At 46.6% G+C, this 20247-nt stretch overlaps 1 protein-coding gene across 1 annotated transcript; it reads left to right on the top strand.

Annotated features, from left to right (window-relative positions):
* Nucleotides 1–5500: 5500 nt before the first annotated feature.
* Nucleotides 5501–20092, top strand: CAV3 (caveolin 3). The gene is made up of 2 exons (XM_006132808.4): nt 5501–5796; nt 17583–20092. Exons 1-2 carry the CDS (start codon nt 5683–5685, stop codon nt 17922–17924), a joined length of 456 nt encoding a protein of 151 aa, XP_006132870.1. The 5' UTR covers nt 5501–5682; the 3' UTR covers nt 17925–20092.
* The last annotated feature ends 155 nt before the right edge of the window (nt 20093–20247 follow it).

A 20247-nucleotide genomic window follows, 5' to 3' on the forward strand; every position in this document is an offset into this window, starting at 1 on the left:
CCCCTAATCATTTTGGTTGCCCTCCGCTGGACCCTCTCCAATGCGTTCACATCCTTTTTGTCGTGGGGGGGCCCAGAACTGGACAATACTCCAGATGTGGCCTCACCAGAGCCGAATAATGGGGAATAATGACATCCCTGGATCTGCTGGCAATGCTCCTCTTAATGCAACCTAATATGGCATTAGCCTTGGCTATAAGGGCACACTGTTGACTCATATCCAGCTTCTCATCCACTGTAACCCCCAGGTCCTTTTCTGCAGAACTACTACTTAGCTGGTTGGTCCCCAGCCTGTAACAGTGCTTGGGATTCTTCCGTCCCAAGTGCACAACTCTGCACTTGTTCTTGTTGAACCTCATCAGATTTCTTGTGGCCCGATCCTCCAATTCGTCTAAGTCACTCTGGACCCTATATCTACCCCTCCCCCTACCTTAGTGTCATCTGCAAACTTGCTGAGGGTGCAATCCATCCCCTCATCCAGGTCATTAATAAAGATATTGAACAAAACTGGTCCTAGAACCAAACCTTGGGGCACTCCGCTAAAAACTGACCTCTATCCTGACATTGAGCCGTTGATCACTACCTGCTGGGTCTGGCCTTATAGCCATCTTTCTATCCATCTTACTGTCTGTTTATCCAATCCACATTCCCTTAACTTGCTGGCAAGAATATTGTGGGAGACTGTATCAAAAGCGTTGCTAAAGTCAAGGTATATAACATCCACTGACTTTCCCACGTCCACAGAGCCAGTTACCTCATCATAGAAGCTAATCAGATTGGTCAGGCACGACTTGCCCTTTGTGAATCCATGCTGACTATTCCTAATTACTTTCCTCTCTTCCAAGTGCCTCAAAATGGATTCCTTAAGGATCCCTTCCATGATTTTTCCAGGAACCAAGGTAAAACTGACCGACCTATAGTTCCCTGGATCGTCCCTCTTCCCTTTTTTGAAGATGGGCACTACATTTGCCTTTTTCCAATCATCCAGGATTTCTCCCGACCTCCACGACTTTTCAAAGATAATGGCCAAAGGCTCCTCAATGACATTTGCCAACTCCCTCAGTACCCTGAGATGCATTAAGTCCGGACCCATGGATTTGTATACATTTAGCTTTTCTAAATAGTTCCTAATCTGTTCTTTACCCACCAAGGGCTGTCTGTCTTCATGCCATTTTGCGTCACTTAGTGCATTAGTCCGGTAGCCCAGCTTGTCCGTGAATACAGAGGCAAAGAAAGCATTGAGTACTTCAGCTTTCCCCTCTTCATCTGTCACTAGGTAACCTCCTTCATCCAGTGGGGGCCACACCCCCTCTCTGATCACCTTTTTCTTATTAACATGCCTTTCTTGTTATCCTTCACATCCTTAGCCAGTCGCAATTCCATTTGCGCTTTCGCCTTCCTGATAACCCCCCGGCATTCTCGAGCTATACATTTATACCCCTCCCTGGTCATCTGTCCAAGTTTCCACTTTTTGTAAGCTTCCTTTTTGTGGTTAAGTTCACCAAGGATTTCCCCTGTAAGCCAATCCAGTCTCCTACCATGTTTGCCTCTCTTGCTACGCATCGGGATGGTTTCTTTATGTGCCTTCAATAAGGCTTCTTTAAAATACTGCCAACTGTCCTGGACTCCTTTCCCCTTCATGTTCGCATCCCAGGGGATTCTGCCCATCAGATCTCGGAGGGAGTCAAAATCTGCTTTTTTGGAGGTTTCTTTTTTCTTTTCTTTTTTTAAATTTAGATGTGATCTTAGCTCCCAGCTAGAAATCTATTAACTTATGTAAACAAATATATTACTGCTGTTCTGACTGAATTGCAAATTTTTCAAATCCTTTGCTGAATCCATTCACAGTTCCAGTCAATGAAACTGGTAAATGAATCCCTAATGACACTGATCACTCTGAAGGATTTGAAGGTACCATCTTTCAATCTGATTCCTTGAGCTTTGTGAGTGTTTACATTCATTTTCCTCCCTCTTTGCTTAGTTGTAATGGTTACATGGCACAAAGTGGAGGCAGGAAAGAAAATTAGGTCCTTCTTTCTATCCCACACATTGATATTTGCCTTACTGTGCCTTTCTCTGAGAGTATGAATCATTCACTTCCTTGATTTACACTATGGCACTGTAGGTAATGTTGGCAATCATCTGTTACTGAAAAATCTAACACTTAAAAATAACTTTTTTCATTGCTTATTCCACAACTAGCCAATAGCCCGTCATAAAATGGGATCTCTCACACACTCACACACTGAGCCCAAATGGCTGTTTGGGCTCCGCGCTCCGCGTGTGGGGGCAAGCAGTACAAGCGGCTGTTTGGGCTCCATGTTCCCCATGCAGCACGGGGACTACAGAGCCCAAATGGCCTCTTGCGCCGCTTGCTCCCGTATGGCGGCTCTGCTGATGGTGCAGAACTCAGCCAAGTGCCACGGTGGGAGGCGAAGGAGGGCAGGGTGATGACATACACGGCCAGAGGGCAGGGCCTGGAGCTGCTGTCATGCCGCATGTCACCACTCCGCCCCCCTTCGCCTCCTGCCGTGGCACTCGACTGACTTCTGTGCCACTCAGCCGGGCCACCGCGTGGGAGCAAGCATCACAAGTGGCCGTTTGGGCTCCACACACCCCATGCAGCAGGGGCCATCCAGAGGGAACAGCCAGCATTTCAGGCAACAGTGCCGCCCAGAGGGAACAGCCAGCAATTCAGCGTTACAGACTCTCAGACATTGGGCTACTCTATATATATAATGCCCAATGCAGAGGACTGAACTAGATGATCTGGCGAGGTTCTTTCTATCCTACAGGTCTGTGGTAGAGGCAAACAGTAACTAGTCGTTGTCCAGATAGACTGTGTAACTTCTTCATATTAAGATGTTTGTACACATATGAAAAAAAATGGACTTTTATACTGTGTTTAGAATAAATGCATTTACTTAGTCACCAGAACCTACAAAACCAGGAAAAAGATAGCAGATGGATATTTAACTGCAGTAAGTGTTCAATGAATCCTAATTAATATAGTTAGAATGGCACTTTGCCTAGTTTTTTAAGGTGCAAAATATCCCTGAGTTTGGACACTTCTTGATTTGTAACTTAGTCTATTTTTGTTTGTTTGAAATTTTCTATATGTGGGAAAAAAAGCTAGAAGATTCCACATTCATTCCCTGAGACTATATATTTTTGGCTTCCTTTTAAAAAGACTCTGGGGATTTGTTTGGCTGTTCCGTGACAATATGGCTTCACTGGAGATATTTATAGACCATGATCTACCTCCCGTGAGTCACTTTTACAGGCTCCAAATAACTCTATTTGCCTCAGCCTCTCATATGGTCTTGCTCTCTGAACTATGTGTCGTTTTTGTTGCTTTCTTCTGTCTCCTTTTGTAATGAGGAGTTGGAAGGATGTTTAAAATGCAACCCTTATTGGTATTGGGATAGCAAGAAGCATAGTTCATCATGGTTCTGCCCATGACTTCTCTTATCGGTGTTGGCAGTTGGTTGATTTCCTCTGCTGGGGAACATGCAAAGCCACAAAACTTCAGTGGGAGCAATGGGATGTTTTGTGCTGCTCCTGGAAGCACGGGGAAACATGCTCACACCACTGACCATGCACCCCACAAAAGAAACAGTAATTTGGGAACCTGTCCCTGCAACAAACCCCACTGCCCACTCTGTCCACATATCTAGCCTAGCAACACTATCACAGGACCTAACTGCATCAGCCATACCATTACAGGCTCGTTCACCTGCATATCTACTAATGTAATAAATGCCACTGTGTGCCAGCAATGCCCCTCTGCCATGTGCATTGGACAAACTGGACTGTCGCTATGCAACAGAAAGAATGGACACAATTCAAACATCAAGAATGGTAAGATACAAAAACCAGTGGGAGAATATTTTAACCTCTCTGGACACACAGTTAGAGTATGTCTACACTAGCCACCCTAGTTCGAACTAAAGGGGCTAATGTAGTCATTCGAACTTGCAAATAAAGCCCGGGATTTAAATATCCCGGGCTTTATTTGCATGTTCCCGGGTGCCGCCATTTTTAAATGCCCCGTAGTTCAAACTACATGTCTGCGGCTACATGCAGCACGGTCTAGGTAGTTCGAATTAGGAGCTTTAATTCGAACTACCTAGCCCGTGCCGTGTGTAGCCATGGGCAGGTAGTTCGATCTACGGGGCATTTAAAAATGGCACCGCCCGGGAACATGCAAATAAAGCCTGGGATATTTAAATCCCAGGCTTCATTTGCAAGTTTGAATGACTACATTAGCCACCCTAGTTTGAACTAGGGTGGCAGTGTAGACATACCCTTACAGACTTGCAAGTTGCCACCCTCTAGCAAAAACCATCAAAACCAGGCTGCAATTTGCTGAAATTGCTGAGGTGGAATTCATATGCAAATTGGACACCATCAGAATGGGTCTGAATAGGGATTGGAAATGGCTTGCTCATTACCATAAGCAGTTTGGTACCACTGAAGAAGTGGGCTAGTTTTCTACAGTTGGTATTCTCACCTTCTTATACAGATCCACCCTGATTGGATTAGCGCTAGTGTAACACTCCCACCTCTGTAACCCTGGGATCTGTTCTCTTTGTCTTTCCCTTCATGCATCTGATGGAATGAGTTGCAATTCATGAAAACTTAGGCCATAACATTTTTAATCTTTGAGGTGCCACCAGACTCCTTGTTTTTGCTGAAACCCACTAACACAGCTACCTCTGAAACTTGTCACATGGAGCAGAGCATGCTTGCTGCACTCTCCCATAGGAGTAGAACTTTTGCATTTCTTCTCATCTTCTGCCTCCACCCCACCTCACTTTCCTCACCCCTTTGTGGGGTGCTATGAGACTCAAGAGCTATTCTCAGGGAGCAGGTTTTACACCTACTCAAAGACTATTATCTGGTCCATAATGTCTCTTGTATGTTTCTTAGTGGGGTTACATTTTACCAGTGGGCATATCACAGGATGAGTGAGTGACGTCATGGACCAGCTTGTGGCTGGCCTTACAAAGAGGCACATGGAACCTTCATGCTACTTCCTATCCTTTCCCTCTGCATTGGTGGACATAGCTGTGGTGATGCACCCTGGCATTGCAGTAGTCTAGCACAGCAACCAGCATTAAATTGTCCACGTGGGAGTAAGACGGACCAAGCTTCCTCTGCAGTGCAATCATACTGTACTCTGGACATGGATGCTCAATTCCTATTCAGGCATGCACCCTTGCAGATCCCTTGAAGTTCTCTATTCTATACCCTGAACTAACACCCCACTAACGTGCAATCCCATTAAACTCTCCAATAATACTGGTCGCGTTGTTTTCTCTTGAAAATTACCAATCTCCAATCAATCCAGTAGTCATCCAGTCTAACTCCTTTGTCAAGATGGCTCTTTGGTGTGAAAAAAGAGATGAGCCCAGTGCCCCTTTAAGGAATGCTTTCAGGCCTCAGTGTGAGCTGCAATATTAATTTTAGCTTGGAGGTTTGCCACAGGCAGCTTTCACAGAGGGTCCTGAAGCTATTGAGAGGCAGCTGTTCACTGGTATCCAGGGTGGGGTTTGCTCAGTAAAGAAGAGCACAAAGCTGGAAGTACTGAGTGCACAACTTTCTCAGGAGGTATTTTGCCAGCAGTTCAAGGGTTCTGGGACTTTTTATAAGTTGACTTGCACCATTCTAGTGAGAAGCTATGGCTGAAGAGCAAACTGGGCTTGAGGAGAGGATAATAATAAAGGACCAGCACACAAAGGAGATAGACCTGGTGAACAGGGATCCAAAGCACATTAATGAAGATGTTATAAAGGTACATATTCTGAACACCTTTGATTTTAATAAGCATCTCTGCATTTTTAGTGCACTAAGTCTATTGGTAATTTTGCTTTTATATGGGGTGTTGCTGGACAATACTGCAGAGAAAGAAGGATTCTGGAGGGCAGTAGTTTGAAAATGTGCTGTAGGAAACAACCCTGCACGGGCAGGGGAATGCATACTCTGGCTAGGTGATTTCATATGGCTTTCCTATCACTGGTGCATGTGATTGTTTGATTCTTTGAATGTGCCCATTCCAACTTCCGTGGCTGGAGCTTGCGAAGGGCCTGGCATTTCCCCGTTAGTCTTGGGGAGCAAGAAGTCAAACATAAAACAGAGACTCAGCCCATGTCACTCTAAGGAATTAAAGAGAAACTTTTTTGAAAAAACCTGCCAAAATTCACCACCCTGACTCGCTCAGGAATTTGTCCCTGATCAGGGCAGCCCAGGAGCTGATGGGGCAGCTGATTGTGTTCACAATGTCAGTTTTATTTAGAACAGACTTATTTCTCCCTCATACCAACATGAAGGAGTAAGACAGTTCTGCCCTGATCAACAGAGACACTGAACAAGGACCTTAAAAGGGCACCATCTCTAACTGCGTTGAAGAGTGTGAGCTTGGAGTAACTCTATCCTCTGCAATAGAGATACACCCAGGGTGAGTTTGGCCCCAGGAGGGTAAGAGAAGATTGAAAAGGCGCTGTTAAATTATTCTGTTTTCTTGAAGCATCACAGTAGTTCAAATGAGAAAAAGTAAGTGTTGCTTGAACCTCTTCTAAAGGCAGTAGAGTAGGTCTTGGAGTGGTGGGGAGGGACAGACAATAATTTTGATGGGGCCCACTCCAAGAATTTGATAAGTGGACAAGGGCTGCAGTCTTCCTTGATATTAATGGAGGAGGGGCAGAGTGTGGGATGGAGGTTGGATGCAGAAGGGAGCTCAGGGTAGGGATTTGGAGTGCAAGAGGGGGTGTAAGGTCTGGGATTGAGTTTGGGTAAAGAAAGGGCTTGTGACCTGGGGCAGGGGAGCAGGAGGAGGTGCAGGGATTTGGGTTGTGACCCAGAGCATGAGGGGGTTTTGAGTTGGGGCAGGGTGTTGGGCTACAGGGTGTGGGAGGAGGTATGGGTGCAGGAACAGGAGTTATCTGGGGCAAGGGTGCAGGAGGGGGGAGCAGAAGTCTGGGGGTGGAGTGCCAAGTGCAGGCTCTGGCTGGGAGGTGCTTATCTTTGGCTCCCTGCCTGTCCTGTTCAAAGCGGGTGGCTGCAGGGGCCGTGTGCATCTTTACACGCCACATGATGGGGGAGGGAGCTCTGCACACTGTCTGGGCCACAAGCACAACCCAAGCAGCTCCCATTAGCCAGTTTCTGGACAATGAGAGCTGCGAGATTGTGCTAGGGGCAAGGGCAGTGTGCAAAACCCCATCCCCGGCCCCAAGGGATGAGCAGTGTGCAGAGACGCACATGGCCCCTGCCGCCAGCCGCTTACCACAGTGTGCAGGGGTATCGCAAGGCAGAGAGTCTGCCCAAGGCTCCACTGGGCTGCACTATGCTGGCAGGCCAGATCCAGCGGCTTATCAGGTTGAATCCAGCCCGTGGGCCATATTTTGCCCTCCCAGTCTCGGAATGTGAGTGTGGGTTTCTGCATTTAGAAAAAGAGCCACCTTTGAAAAAAGGCGACAAAGGCCAGGTTTGTATTCAAACTGGGAATTTCACTGATTGGCCAACAAGCACACAAGTGAGCGTGCTATAAGAGACAGTCAATGAGCAGGGCAAAAAGGGATTGGGACAACTGAGTAGTGGTTTTATATACAGCATATGTTCCTTGCCAGACATTCATTCTAGTATCTGTTCTTCCCATCAGTATCTAGTACCTGTAAATATATTGGTCCAAATACTGTACTCAACTATACCAATGTACACATGGTATGGGGCTATTTTGGATCAAACAGCCGTATAAGTGAGACTTGCATGTGGCCATATTGTGAGAGAATAAAGACCATCGGTGATCCCCCCTAAAGTCTTTCTGCAGCCACTATGTATCAGACGTGAACCTAATCCTGTGGAGCAGGAAGTGGCTATGGAGCAATAAGGGCAGAAATGTTCCTTCCGCTATTTGGTGAGCACAGGGTGATGCAGAAAAATTGCTGGAGACATGATGATCCTTAAGCCATTAAGCAACCGAGAGAGAGAGAGAGAGAGAGAGGTTAAAACATTCTACATTCAATCATGAGGAGAGACCGGGGCGATAGAGAAGTAGTAAGTCATGGCCTGATTTCTCATTACGTATCAACAGTGTAAATCAGGAGCCACTCCACTGAAGTCAGTTTCAGTTGCAGATCAAATTTGGATTTGCAAGTTTTGCAGTTAAAAACTGAACTCAAAACTCTTCAGATCCATTCAGCCCCCAGCTCTAAGACATCATCAAATGGTGACAGTCAGTACTTTTCTGTACAAAAAAAGGTGCCGGTACTCCAGGCTCAAAGTTGTTGAGGGGGGAAAAAAAAAAAAGCTGGGCCAGGGGCCAAAATGTGGTTGCTGTCCCTTTAAGAGCCGTGCCACATGTCCCAAGTGGGTTTCCATCAGGATTCAAGCCACCCCAGGAAATAGGTGCCAGTACGCCGCAGGGGAATCCCATTCAAGTAAGGTATGAGGGGAAAATAGGTGCTGGTATGCCGCCGGTGACAGTATACAGTGGGAGAATGGACCAGCAGCCCCTAGCTGCAGACATCTGAACTGTTACAGGTCACTTCATCCCATTTCTAGCTTTCCTTTGGCCTTGATATAGCACTAACCACATGTAAAAAGCATGTAATATGCTCATTTTCCCTAGTTCATTGTTCTTTTTGAAGTAGACTGTCCAAGTACATCTCTCCCCACATGGCCACATTTTATTAAACTGCTCAGGGCAAAAGCCACCAGAGAGACGTCCTATCTTACCAATTTCTTCACCTTTGAAACATCCCAAAGTGAAATTAGTTCACAATTCAAATAAATTCCTCTTTCCAATATTTTCTTTTCCTCATGATCTTCTCCTACAGCAATGATCTGCGACTATCCTCTTCTACAATGTTGTTGCCTCAGTAACAAAAATCTGACTCCTTTTCATGGTGTCCAACCTACTGGCATAAATCCCTGTGCTACTGTCACTAACTGCTGTATGGGGGATAAACACTGGCCAGACTGGTGACAATTTTGGCTGTGCCTCCTAAATGAACAACAGAGAGTGTGAAGGTGGAAAGTTGCTACAGGTGAAACGATAGGGTTTTATCAGAATTACCAGAATTCCGAATTTTATCAGAATTATCAAAATGTTATCAGATTCAAGGAATCTCTTTGAAATGTCCGAGAGGAAGATGGTATTAGACTGTTAGTACACAGGTCCTTGCAGTCTCAGTTCAGTTATTTGTGTGTTAAGAGTCTGTTTATAAACTGAAGCCCTAGTCACTGACTGCTACACAGCCTTGAAGGGAGCGAGATTCAGTTGTTTAGATCCCAATCCTGTGGAGTATGGTGATTCTCTGCATTTGCCCTTTGGCTTCTAGACACGACTGAAGCCCAAGAGGATGGGAGTGATTTGGGAAGGAGTCATGATGAGTCACATGCTTCCCTCGGGTCCAGTGAATTTCCATTCACAAATCTGCAAGGCCTTACTGTGTTGAGTTAAGCAGAGATGCCAGCTCGGGGGGAGTTGATCACAGCTCTTTGTCAGTGTCCTTGGGTTTGGGCTGTCATGTTTAGAAAGGAAAAATATATTACTACAGATTGGACCTCCCTGGTCCGGCACCCTCTGGACGTGAGCAGTCCCAAATTATGGATGTTAAGAGGCAGGTAATTGCATCGAGTACACAATTAGTCGATAAGGCTCTGCAGGTTGAATGTAGGAGGAGCCAGGCACACAGGCAGCCCTGCTCCTACTACATTTAAACTGCAGAGCAGCAGAGACAGGACTGAGCCGGGCTTGTTCAGTCCTGGCTTGCACTGGGTCCAGCAGCCTCTGCCCATGGCCAACCCGGGCACCACAGACAGGGGCTGCTTCATGGCAGCGTCACCTCTCCCCACCCACCTCCCCTTCTGCCTCTGATAGAGGCAGCTGCAGGGGGGCAAGCAGCACTCCCTGGGGTGGAACCAGCTTTTAAGCCAGCTCCCCCCAGCACTGGCTCCTGTCACCCCCCCTTCTTGCTGCCTCTGGGCAAATAGTCAACTTGATTATACAATAAGGCTACGTCTAGACTGGCCCCTTCTCCAGAAGAGGCATGCAAAGCAGGCAAGTCAGAATAGGGAAATCCGCAGGGGATCTAAATATCCCCCGCGGGATTTAAATAAACATGGCCACGGCTTTTTTGCAAGTAGGAAGTAAGAATAAGAGACCCTCCGGAAAAGGGCTTTATTCCGGAGGATCGCGCCAGTCTAGACGCTCTTTTCCGGCTTTTCCCCAAGCCGGAAAAAAAGCGGCGGCCATGTTTATTTAAATCCCGCGGGGGATATTTAGATCCCCCGCGGATTTCCCTATTCTGACTTGCCTGCTTTGCATGCCTCTTCCAGAGAAGGGGCCAGTCTAGACGTAGCCTAAGCGTAGGCTTGTCAGGCAGTCAAATGATCAAGCGCTTTGTCACATCCCTATCCCAGACCAGAGAGTTTGCCGGGCCAGGAGAGGTCAATGCTTGCCTGCTGGCTGCCCCACTCCTGGGTTCTCTCCCTGCTGCCCACTCACTGCCACCAGAGTACTCTGGGGTTCCAGCCAGGCTGGCTGCTGCTGGCCCCGCTGCCGCTGGGGGTTCTCCAAGGTCCCCCCAGTCCGGGGCCACCCAGGTGTCAGTGGCTTCACTGCCAGGGCCAATCCTGCCCCTCATGGGGGTTTCCCAGCCTGGGGCCACCTGGCCCCATTGCCACAGGGTGCTCCCTGGTCTGCCCATTTGCCACCTGGCCTGCTGGTGCTGGGAGTTTCCCAGTTAGCACTGGTGCTCCCCAGCCACCACAAGGGCCAGCTGCTGATGGCTCAGCCAGGGCTCTGCAGCCCTGCATTCTCCTGGCTGGTCTCACTCCTGGCCTCCAGGGCACTTTGGTCCAGCAATATCCATGGATGCAGGACCATGGATGTTGCCGGACCAGAGATTCCTGGATTTGGAAGGTTCAACCTGTAGAAGTTTTATCCGGCCTTGCTTGGGTCCTTAATTCAAATAAGTGTTGTTTTTCTTCATTTAATCATTGCTCTGGGGTGGGGCTAGAGATGAGGGGTTTAGTATTCAGGCTGCCCTGGGGAGAGAGGACAACCCCAGCCCTCTCTCACCGCAGCTGCTTGGGGCCAGGTAAGATGTGCCTGTCCATGACAGCTGCAGCAGGCACAGCTGGGGGGAGCGGTGAGCGGTGCATGTTCTCCAGCTGAGACAGACAAACAGACACACAAACAGACAAACTCTCTGAGATATATAGTAGATAGCTGTCCCTTTCTCCACCCCACCAGCACAGTGGGGTTATAGCTGTTCCAGTCCCCATCTCTGGCCCCTTGCTGCTCTCCATCATCATTCAACAGTGTAACTTCCTCCTGCCAGACCCTGCCCTTTCCATTTTATGAGGGAAAAAAAATCAAATTCAACACACTTCCCATTATCCTGGCACAACCAAACCCTGACCTTGCTGTAAGTTATGATAAGAGGAAGCTGCCTACCACATTTGGTGGCCCTAGCTTTTACCATTTAGGAGGTGTTCTTGAACAGACTCACAGATGGACAGACAGACATAGCACATTTCTAAAATATAAAGTAAGATTGGCTGCCGTGCAGTTTCCTAATGGGTAGAAGAGGTCAACTGACAGCATGCCTGTTAAGAGACCCAAGTCCATGTTAGGACACACAAGTAGGTAGTTAGATGCTCATATAAATATGTTCTCTATGCACCTAACAGCCCAACTGAATGTCAAAATCCAGCACCGGTGCACAAACTTAGAGCTATGTCCTGTTAGGTGTTCAGCTCCTGTTAGAGTCAGTTGACCTCAAATGTGTCCTGGAAGATGGCTAGCATTCCTATTGGAGGGCTCACTCTCCCTCTAACAATAGTGCCTTCAAGATGTGTGGCACTTCCGAGTCATCAGCGATAAAATTATTACCTCTCTTAGAACCTTGTCATGGGGCAAGCCTACCTGTTCTCCTCAGGAGGGGGTGTCAGGCCACTGAGGCCCCCCGTTTGGAGCAACGCTGCATCCCAAGGTTCAAAGTCAGTGGTACAACACCCTGCACCCAGGGCACCATGGCCTAACAGCCAGAGTCATTAATACCGCCCCCTTCATGCAGGGCAGCATGGCCCAACAGCCAGAGTCAATAGTACATCTCCCGTCACACAGGGCAGCATAGCCTAGCAGCCAGAGTCAATAATGCTAGGACAGTTAGAGTCCCTTGTGAGGTTGGTATGGAAGAGTAGGGAGACCCAGGCCCACCCTCTCCACCAGGTCCCTGTCCATGGGCCTGCCAGCAGTGGAGTGCACTACCCATAGTTCAGCAGGGAATTCAGCCAAAACACACCAACCACCCAGGGTTCAACTTCCCACCCTCAGCTACTTCCTACCAGTCTCTCTTGTGCAGTCTGCTCCATCTCCCTTCTCCAGCCCAGGGGCTTCTGGTACAATTCCCAGCTGATTGATAATTGCACCTGGGTATACCTCTACTTCTCCTGCAGCACCTCCTTCCTCATCAGCAGTCAGCCTAGACTGAGCGGCTCCATAGGCCTTTATAACTAGCCTCTGGTTGAAGCATGCCCAGAAAGGCTGTGGGGGTGGGGCCTTCTCAGTCAGGTAACCAGGCTTAACCCCTGCAGCCCCAGTGCAGGGTTGGTACACCTCATCACAAAGCCCCATCTGTGCTTCCTGTGCTTGTCTGCACCAGAACAGGACAAATGGGGGGCGTTTAGGGCACTCCACTCCTTGAAGGAGGATCTGGAGCATTCTTCTTTGAAAAACGGGCTCCTCAGGAAGAAGTGAAAAGGACTCCTCATGTGCTTAAAATTAGGCACATGCTTAAGTACTTCTGACTTCAAAATCAGGCTGTGCTTGAATATCTTGGATACAACCCTGGATCTACTCGAGTCCTATTGACTGCAATGGAGTTAGGATATCACCTCTTGACTTCAGAGGGACTTCCGTATTTAAGTTAGGCATGTCCTTAAACACCTTACTGAATCAGAGCCAAGGTCAGGCATTACATCATTCTCTAATGATCAGTCATGCCCACAGGTTCTTTAACGTGGAGAATCAGCAAGTACAATTTATAATGCTTTCATAATAAAATGACAAATGCATTTTAACCTGTGTGTATCATCCATGCTTAATATTTTTGCCAAAACTACAGTGATAAATGCAACTTAAGTATACATTGTCCACTCTAAATACACCAGCTCCTTCTCTCGCGCGGATGTCTCTTAATCTCAACTAAGTGGATCTGTATCTAAAAGAAACCTCTCCTCAAAGTTCTGACGTGTAGCAGCAGAGTCCATGGAGGAAGCTGTTGAGAGGAAAGCAGATGCATCTCCCTCTTAAGACAGAGTCCAAAGTGTGTAAAGCTGATTAACTGAGCTCTTAATATTTATAAAAACAAATAATCGTTCAGAATGTGTTAACTTTTTTATTAGTGCAGTCCATCTCCTAGCAGAGAGACTGCCAATGCCCTTGAATGCTTGCAAGGGTAGGAATAAGTTGTGTAAATAGTTTCACAGCACACGTCCTGTCCCGGATGCTCACGGTGCTGCACCTCTGAGTTTTGTAGTGCAGGTCATGGGGACAAAGACATGCATGTTTGGAGCCCACCTTCCTGCGTAACCTACTCTCTCTCATGTGTCTCCTGATGATAATTCAGACTGCCTGAGATACTAAAGAACATTCCTAGAGCTGAACCCTTCAATTCCTCAGCTGAGGGCCCTTGTCTTTGGGATTTGTGAGGCACCTGATGCTTTAGACTGGTGAATGTCAGTGAATATTGTCTTTAATTTAATTAAATATTTATGTATCTTCCTCTTCCAGATGGGAGCTTTGTGTCTCTCTGTCCGTTTCTAATGACTGGGTCATTAAGGCATCTAAGCACCAAAACCTAGATTAATAAATGTTATTCCACAAAAAACACCCCAACTCTGTTGGTTAGATTCTCCAGTGTGTTTACAGCCCATTGTCCTGCTCAATGAAAAGGAACCGTTATCCAGCTGCAAATTAGAACTCCCCCTTGGGGTAAATCTTTGCTGGGTGTAAAAGCATTGAAGAATCAGACACTAACCACATTCCCAATATAGAGGTAAAAAAGGAGTGGAAAGTGGAGCTTCCTTCCACCCATCCTCCGTTTTATAGGGTCTATTTACGGCCATATATAAGGGCTACTGCTTAGAACTGCCCAGCAGTAGTTCTAAATGGAGTAAGGGCTAGATCAGGATATCACTGCTCCACAGTATGCAGTCCCACCCTTCTCTGAACCAGCATCTCTGTGTTCCTCCTGTGCTTAGGTCTGATATTTCCTGAGATAGCAGACTGATATTTCCCCAAGAACAGCATCAAAAGCCGCTGCAATGTCTCTGTGCAGGAGTAGAATCAGAAGCACAGACCTCATGAAACGACTGCTCCAGTGGCATTTCAGACTCAAGGAGGATGCAGAGGAAACCTCATCACAGAGTCTCTCTCCTGTTGGGGTCTCCCACTCATTTTGCCAAGTGCAATATCTTAGAATGTACTTGGATAAGGTGAAGCTACACGCATACAGTTTTTCATTGCACAGACCTAACCATTGGGGGAGGCATTCTCGTTACTCAGCTATGAAATCACGAAAGAAAAAGAAGCATCCCAAAATCAGCAAATTGGCTCTGACACCAATATGTTTGCTCCTGATTATATAACTGCCTTTGCGTTCCATTCCTGATTCCCAAATAAATCGAATGGTTGTGTTTTATAGGTGAGGCATGAACAGTAGGAAGGGTATTCACTGGTTTAAAGTGCAGGAAATACCTCTCACACCAGTCAGACTTTAGCTAATGGTTAAAAAGGCCATCATCACAATTAAATCATAATGCAGGGGTAACTCCTGCCTCAGCCTTAGAGGTCAAAATGTTTGGTGCCCAAAAACAAGCATGCAAAGCAACCCAGTCGCAGACCCCGTTACAGGAGAAATTTGTGCTGTATGATGTAAACAAAACATAAGAACATAAGAACGGCCGTACTGGGTCAGACCAAAGATCCTTCTAGCCCAGTATCCTGTCTGCCGACAGTGGCCAGCACCAGGTGCCCCAGAGAGGGTGGACCGAAGACAATGATCAAGCGATTTGTCTCCTGCCATCTCTCTCCAGCCTCTGACAAACAGAGGCCAAGGACACCATTTGATCCCCTGGCTAATAGCCTTTTATGGACCTAACCTCCATGAAATTATCTAGCTTCTCTTTAAACTCTATAAGGGTATGTCTACACTACAGAGTTTGTTCGAACTAACTTAGTTCGAATTAGTTAATTCGAACTAAGCTAATTCAAACTAACGCGTCTAGAACTAAAAACTAGTTCGAATTAGCATTTTGCTAATTCGAACTAGCATGTCCACATTAAGTGTACCCTGAACAGGGCTTAAGGATGGCCGGAAGCAGTGCCAGCAGGGCATCAGAGGAGGACTTAGAGCGTGGAGATGCTGTCTCAGGCTAGCCGAGGGCTGTGCTTAAAGGGACCCGACCCCCACCCCGGACAGACAGTTCTCAGGGGTGCCCCGCTTGAAAACCAGTCCTGGCTTGGAGTGCCCGGAGTGCCCACACTGGGCACATCACACCACTCGGCCATCAGCCCGGCTACACTTGCCGCAGGCTGCCATCTGGGGAGAGGGGGCAATTGGGGGGCTGCAGGAGAGCTTCCACCCCCAGAAGCCCACAGAGCCAGCCCAGTCCTCCCCATCGGGGGCTCGTGCCCCATTCCTCCCTCACCTCCTTCCACTTACCCTTCCCTAGCCCCCCTTCTTATTGATGTACAAAATAAAGGACAATTGTGTTCAAAAATGGAATCTGTCTTTATTGAACAAAACTGGGGGAGACTGGGAAAAGGAGGTGGGAGAGGGGAGGGCAACTAAAATGATCAGGGGTTGGGAACAGGTCCCATATGAAGAGAGGCTAAAGAGACTGGGACTTCTCAGCTTAGAAAAGAGGAGACGGAGGGGGGACAGGATAGAGGTCTCTAAAAGCAGGAGTTGGGTGGAGAGGGTGCATACAGAAAAGTTCTTCATGAGTTCCCATAAAGAAGGACTAGAGGACACCAAAGAAAAGGAATGGGTAGCAGGCTTCAAACTAGTAACAGAAAGTTGTTCTTCACAAAGCAAAGAGTCAACCTGTGGAACTCCTTGCTGCAGGAGGCTGTGAAGGCTACAACTAAAACAGAGTTGAAAGGGAAGTGAGATCAAGTCATGGAGGTTGGGTCCATGGAGTGGTATTAGCCAGGGGGTAGGAGTGGTGTCCCTGCCCAAGGTTTGTGGAAGGCTGGAGAGGGATGGCACGAGACAAATGGCTTGGTCACTGTCTTCGGTCCATCCCCTCCAGGGTCCCTAGGGCTGGCCGCTGTCGGCAGACAGGCTACTGGGCTAGATGGACCTTTGGTCTGACCCAGGACGGCCATTGTAAGCTCAGGGCTCAGGGTCAGGGGTCTCAGTGGACCCCCTTGATTTTCATGCACACCTGCTCCTGGGTGGCCAGGCTGGCAGCTCTCCTGCCCAAGCCGGCCACTTTCCTGTGCCTAGTGCGGAGATCATGGACAAGGTCCACGATGTCCGCACTAGCCCAGGTGGGTGCCCGCCTCTTGCGGTCCCGGGCAAGCTCCCGGGAGCCGCCAGCCTGGAAGAGGGGGAGGGCTGGGGGTCATCGGGTGGCTGGCTCGATCCGTGCCAGGTGCAGGGTCTGCTGGCTGGGTGCTGGCAGGCTTGCACCTGGCATGGGCACCGTAGCCAGCCCGTGCCCCTTTAAGGGGTCCGGGGCCGGGAGGGGGGCATAGAGTTTCCCTGGTGTTGGCCAGAGTGGCCACCAGGGAAACCTGGGGAGGGCTAGCCTCCCACTAGTTCGAATTAAGGGGCTACACAGCCCTTAATTTGAACTAGCTAGTTCGAACTAGGCTTAATCCTCGTAAAATGAGGTTTTCCTAGTTCGATCTAAGCGCTCCATTAGTTCGAATTAAATTCGAACTAGCGGAGCGCTAGTGTAGCGCCTATTAAAGTTAGTTCGAACTAACATCCGTTAGTTCGAACTAACTTTGTAGTGTAGACGTACCCTTATAGTCCTAGCCTTCACAGCCTCCTCTGGCAAGGAGTTCCACAGGTTGACTACACGCTGTGATTTGTGAAGAACGAGCTAATGGCTCATCATTTTACAGCTAATTTTGGCCTCCAAACTCAAGTATGAAATAGATCTTTGGGGCAATGATGGTCACTCTGCCCCAGCTGCACCAGAGCCAGCTGATGAGCAGTGAATAACAACAGATCAGACAGTTTCATGCAGATACTTTCACCTTCCACGCAGGACCCATTTTCCACTGGAGCTTGGATTCTGCCCTTTCTTTGGGAAGAACTAAACAGTCTATCAGACACCTCACTTCCTTCACTGTACCCTCTACTGTCTCCAGTGCTTCGGAATCATCACTACCAGAAAGGGGGCATGGCTAGGTATTACACATCTCTGTGGGTCAATGAATAGAGGCGTGATTGTGAGAACTGCTCTTCAGCTCCATGATGATTACCTGCTCTGCTTGAATCCTATGTGAGTGGCACCCCTCTAACTCATCTCTCTGTCTTGTCTGCATTGCAGGTGGATTTTGAAGATGTCATTGCTGAGCCAGCCGGTACATACAGTTTTGATGGAGTATGGAAAACCAGCTACACCACCTTCACAGTCAGCAAGTACTGGTGCTACCGGCTGCTTTCTGTTGTGTTGGGAATCCCTCTGGCAGTCATTTGGGGCTTCCTCTTTGCTTTAATCTCTTTTTGCCACATCTGGGCAGTGGTGCCCTGCATCAAAAGCTACGTGATTGAAATCCAGTGTGTCAGCAGAATTTACTCCCTCTGCATCCACACCTTCTGTGACCCATTGTGCGAGGCCCTGGGGAAGATGTTTAGCAGCATCAAAGTTGCTCTGCGCAAAGAAATCTAGAGGGACTGGTAGAGAAAACTAGCAGAAACAGTCATACAACAATCACACTTTCAACATTTTCCTAAAAGACTGTATCACATTCTTCTCTCAGTTACATTGGAGTAACCAGGGAATAACACCAAAGAAGCCTCTGCAGTTACTCTGCATTCAGGCTGATGTAAAGGAGAGCAGAACTTCTCATGTAATTATTTCATGGACCACAAACTTAGATTAACACATGCATTTATTAAATAGCAAATAAGGGTGTGAGAAAGCTAAAGTACATGTGGGTACAATGCAAAATTGTCTGTTTAGTTAGCCATTAGCTCAAAATAGTACCAGGAAGCACAGTTATGTAACAATTATTATTGCTGCAAATAGTGGTTGTTGTAAACGCTTTTGTTTTAATTAGCAATATGCCAAATGTGTATGGATATATAAATGACAAACTTTTGTTTCCATTTCAGCTTTTAAATATAAATAACCTTAGTGGGTAAATTTTTAACTGTTCATCATACTTTCTGGGGGTGCTATTCATTACTGTATTTTTGTGGCTGCAAGTGCATTCATGGCATTTTGACCTCAACTAACTGTTGTCATACATCCGGCAGTTAAACATGCCTCTATTACAATTTGTATCCAGGATTCAAGTGCAGCACCAATACTGCAGACATTTGCCCTCTTTTTTTTTTCTTCAGACATAAATTATACTTACAAACCAGAGGGTTGGGCCCCTTCACCACATCTGAATATTTCCCTCAATGACTGCAAACATATTTGACTAATTCACTTCAATAATGACAAAAGTGGTTTACATAAAAAGGTATTTGCCTTATTTGTTGGGGAAGTGGGAGAGTGTATGTTAGTTGCTTATTTGATCTCCTGATACATTAAGAATTCTTTCTTCCCTGTGTTTAGTCATAGCTAATAAGTTCTGTTGCCATATTTCCATGTTCCCTATAGTTACAACTGCCTTCACACTAGAGCAAGAATTAGCTACAATTTCTAGAATCATGGGGCCCCAGTATCATCAATGGCATTGCACGCATGTAAGCAAGACTAGATTTTAGCTCATTGGACCTAATTCACTCATGCAATGTTTAATGTGAGGCACTCTATTGGCTTTTATGCCTTTAGTTCAGATGTATGTGCAAGCAAGAGGAGAATGAAATCCATTGTTTTCAATGGAAGTTGCATATTTCAGGTGAGAGGAGGTTTGGCCTATAAAAATAAGGCCAAGTGCAAGGGTATTTCCTACTCTGTATTCTCAGGTAATTTATCCAGCCCATTTTTAATTAATCATACAATGAGGAACCCATCAATTCCCTAGGTATATTATTCTGGCTGCAGAGCAAGTGAGTAATTTCATTAAAGCATTTAGGCACATGCTTAACTTTAAGCACATACTCAAGTGCCTTGCTAAATCAGTGCTTGAACTCGCTCACTTTTTGAACATTTTTCCTGGTAGGTTTAATGGTCCTTTACTCAGTTCAGTGCATTGACTTTCCTTAAGTCCTTAGGCCCCAGTCTTCAAAATAATTTAGATGCCTAACTTCCATTGAAATTTATGATGCTCCTCCAATTACTATTAAGAGCCAAAATCTCTACTGGTGCTACTCCAATGACTTCAGGGATTTTTGCTCTAATTATTGCAAAGTAATGGCACTAAATATGCCAGTGACATTAATGCTTTAAAAGGATTAATAAAGAATAGAGAAGGTAGTGACTGGAAAACGACTAATGCAAAATCTTAGAGAAAGATGAGCCAAACAGCTATAATGCTGCTCTAAAGCAGACAAGGGGGAATATTACAGACAACTCACTGTGGGCTACATTTTTAAAGAAACTTCAGTTGTCTAGTTGTGCAGAGAGAGCAAACAGAACCACTCTTATGTAAGTAGCTACCTGATTTAGGACAAAATCAGGTCGGGAGCAGTCAAAATGCATAAATGTGCAAAAATGAAAGGCCCAAATGATAGCAGAATTTCTTGAGAAATTGCAATGGGATAGGAAATGTCAATTGTTTTGGGGAGTGAGTTAATCCTTAAAGAAACACTGTAAGTTCATTCTTACAGCCCTGAGTCCCTTTGAAATAGCTCCAACAAAGACCATATTGTTATAGGGCAATATTTTTAGTTTTTCACTGTAATAAAGATTATAATAAAATGTGCTGTGAGGGAGTTTGCTCATTTTTTGTTTTAATGATTACTAATTCAGCTCAAAAAGGTACAGACAACTCTTTACAGCTGTACTCTTGGGCTATTAGTATGTACAGTGGGGTCTTCACATTGCTGTATCTGAGCTCATGTGTCTTTTGATATGTATTAATGCAATATCTTTTATT

This window comes from Pelodiscus sinensis, chromosome 11 (genome assembly GCF_049634645.1).
Source record: "Pelodiscus sinensis isolate JC-2024 chromosome 11, ASM4963464v1, whole genome shotgun sequence".
Lineage (NCBI taxonomy): Eukaryota > Metazoa > Chordata > Testudines > Trionychidae > Pelodiscus > Pelodiscus sinensis.

Excerpts from the sequence above, each read along its gene's own strand:
- CAV3 (XM_006132808.4), top strand. The coding sequence starts at position 5,683 with ATGGCTGAAGAGCAAACTGGGCTTGAGGAGAGGATAATAATAAAGGAC. Across the intron at positions 5,797-17,582 it reads TTAATGAAGATGTTATAAAG|GTGGATTTTGAAGATGTCAT; the intron begins GTACATATTCTG and ends TCTGCATTGCAG.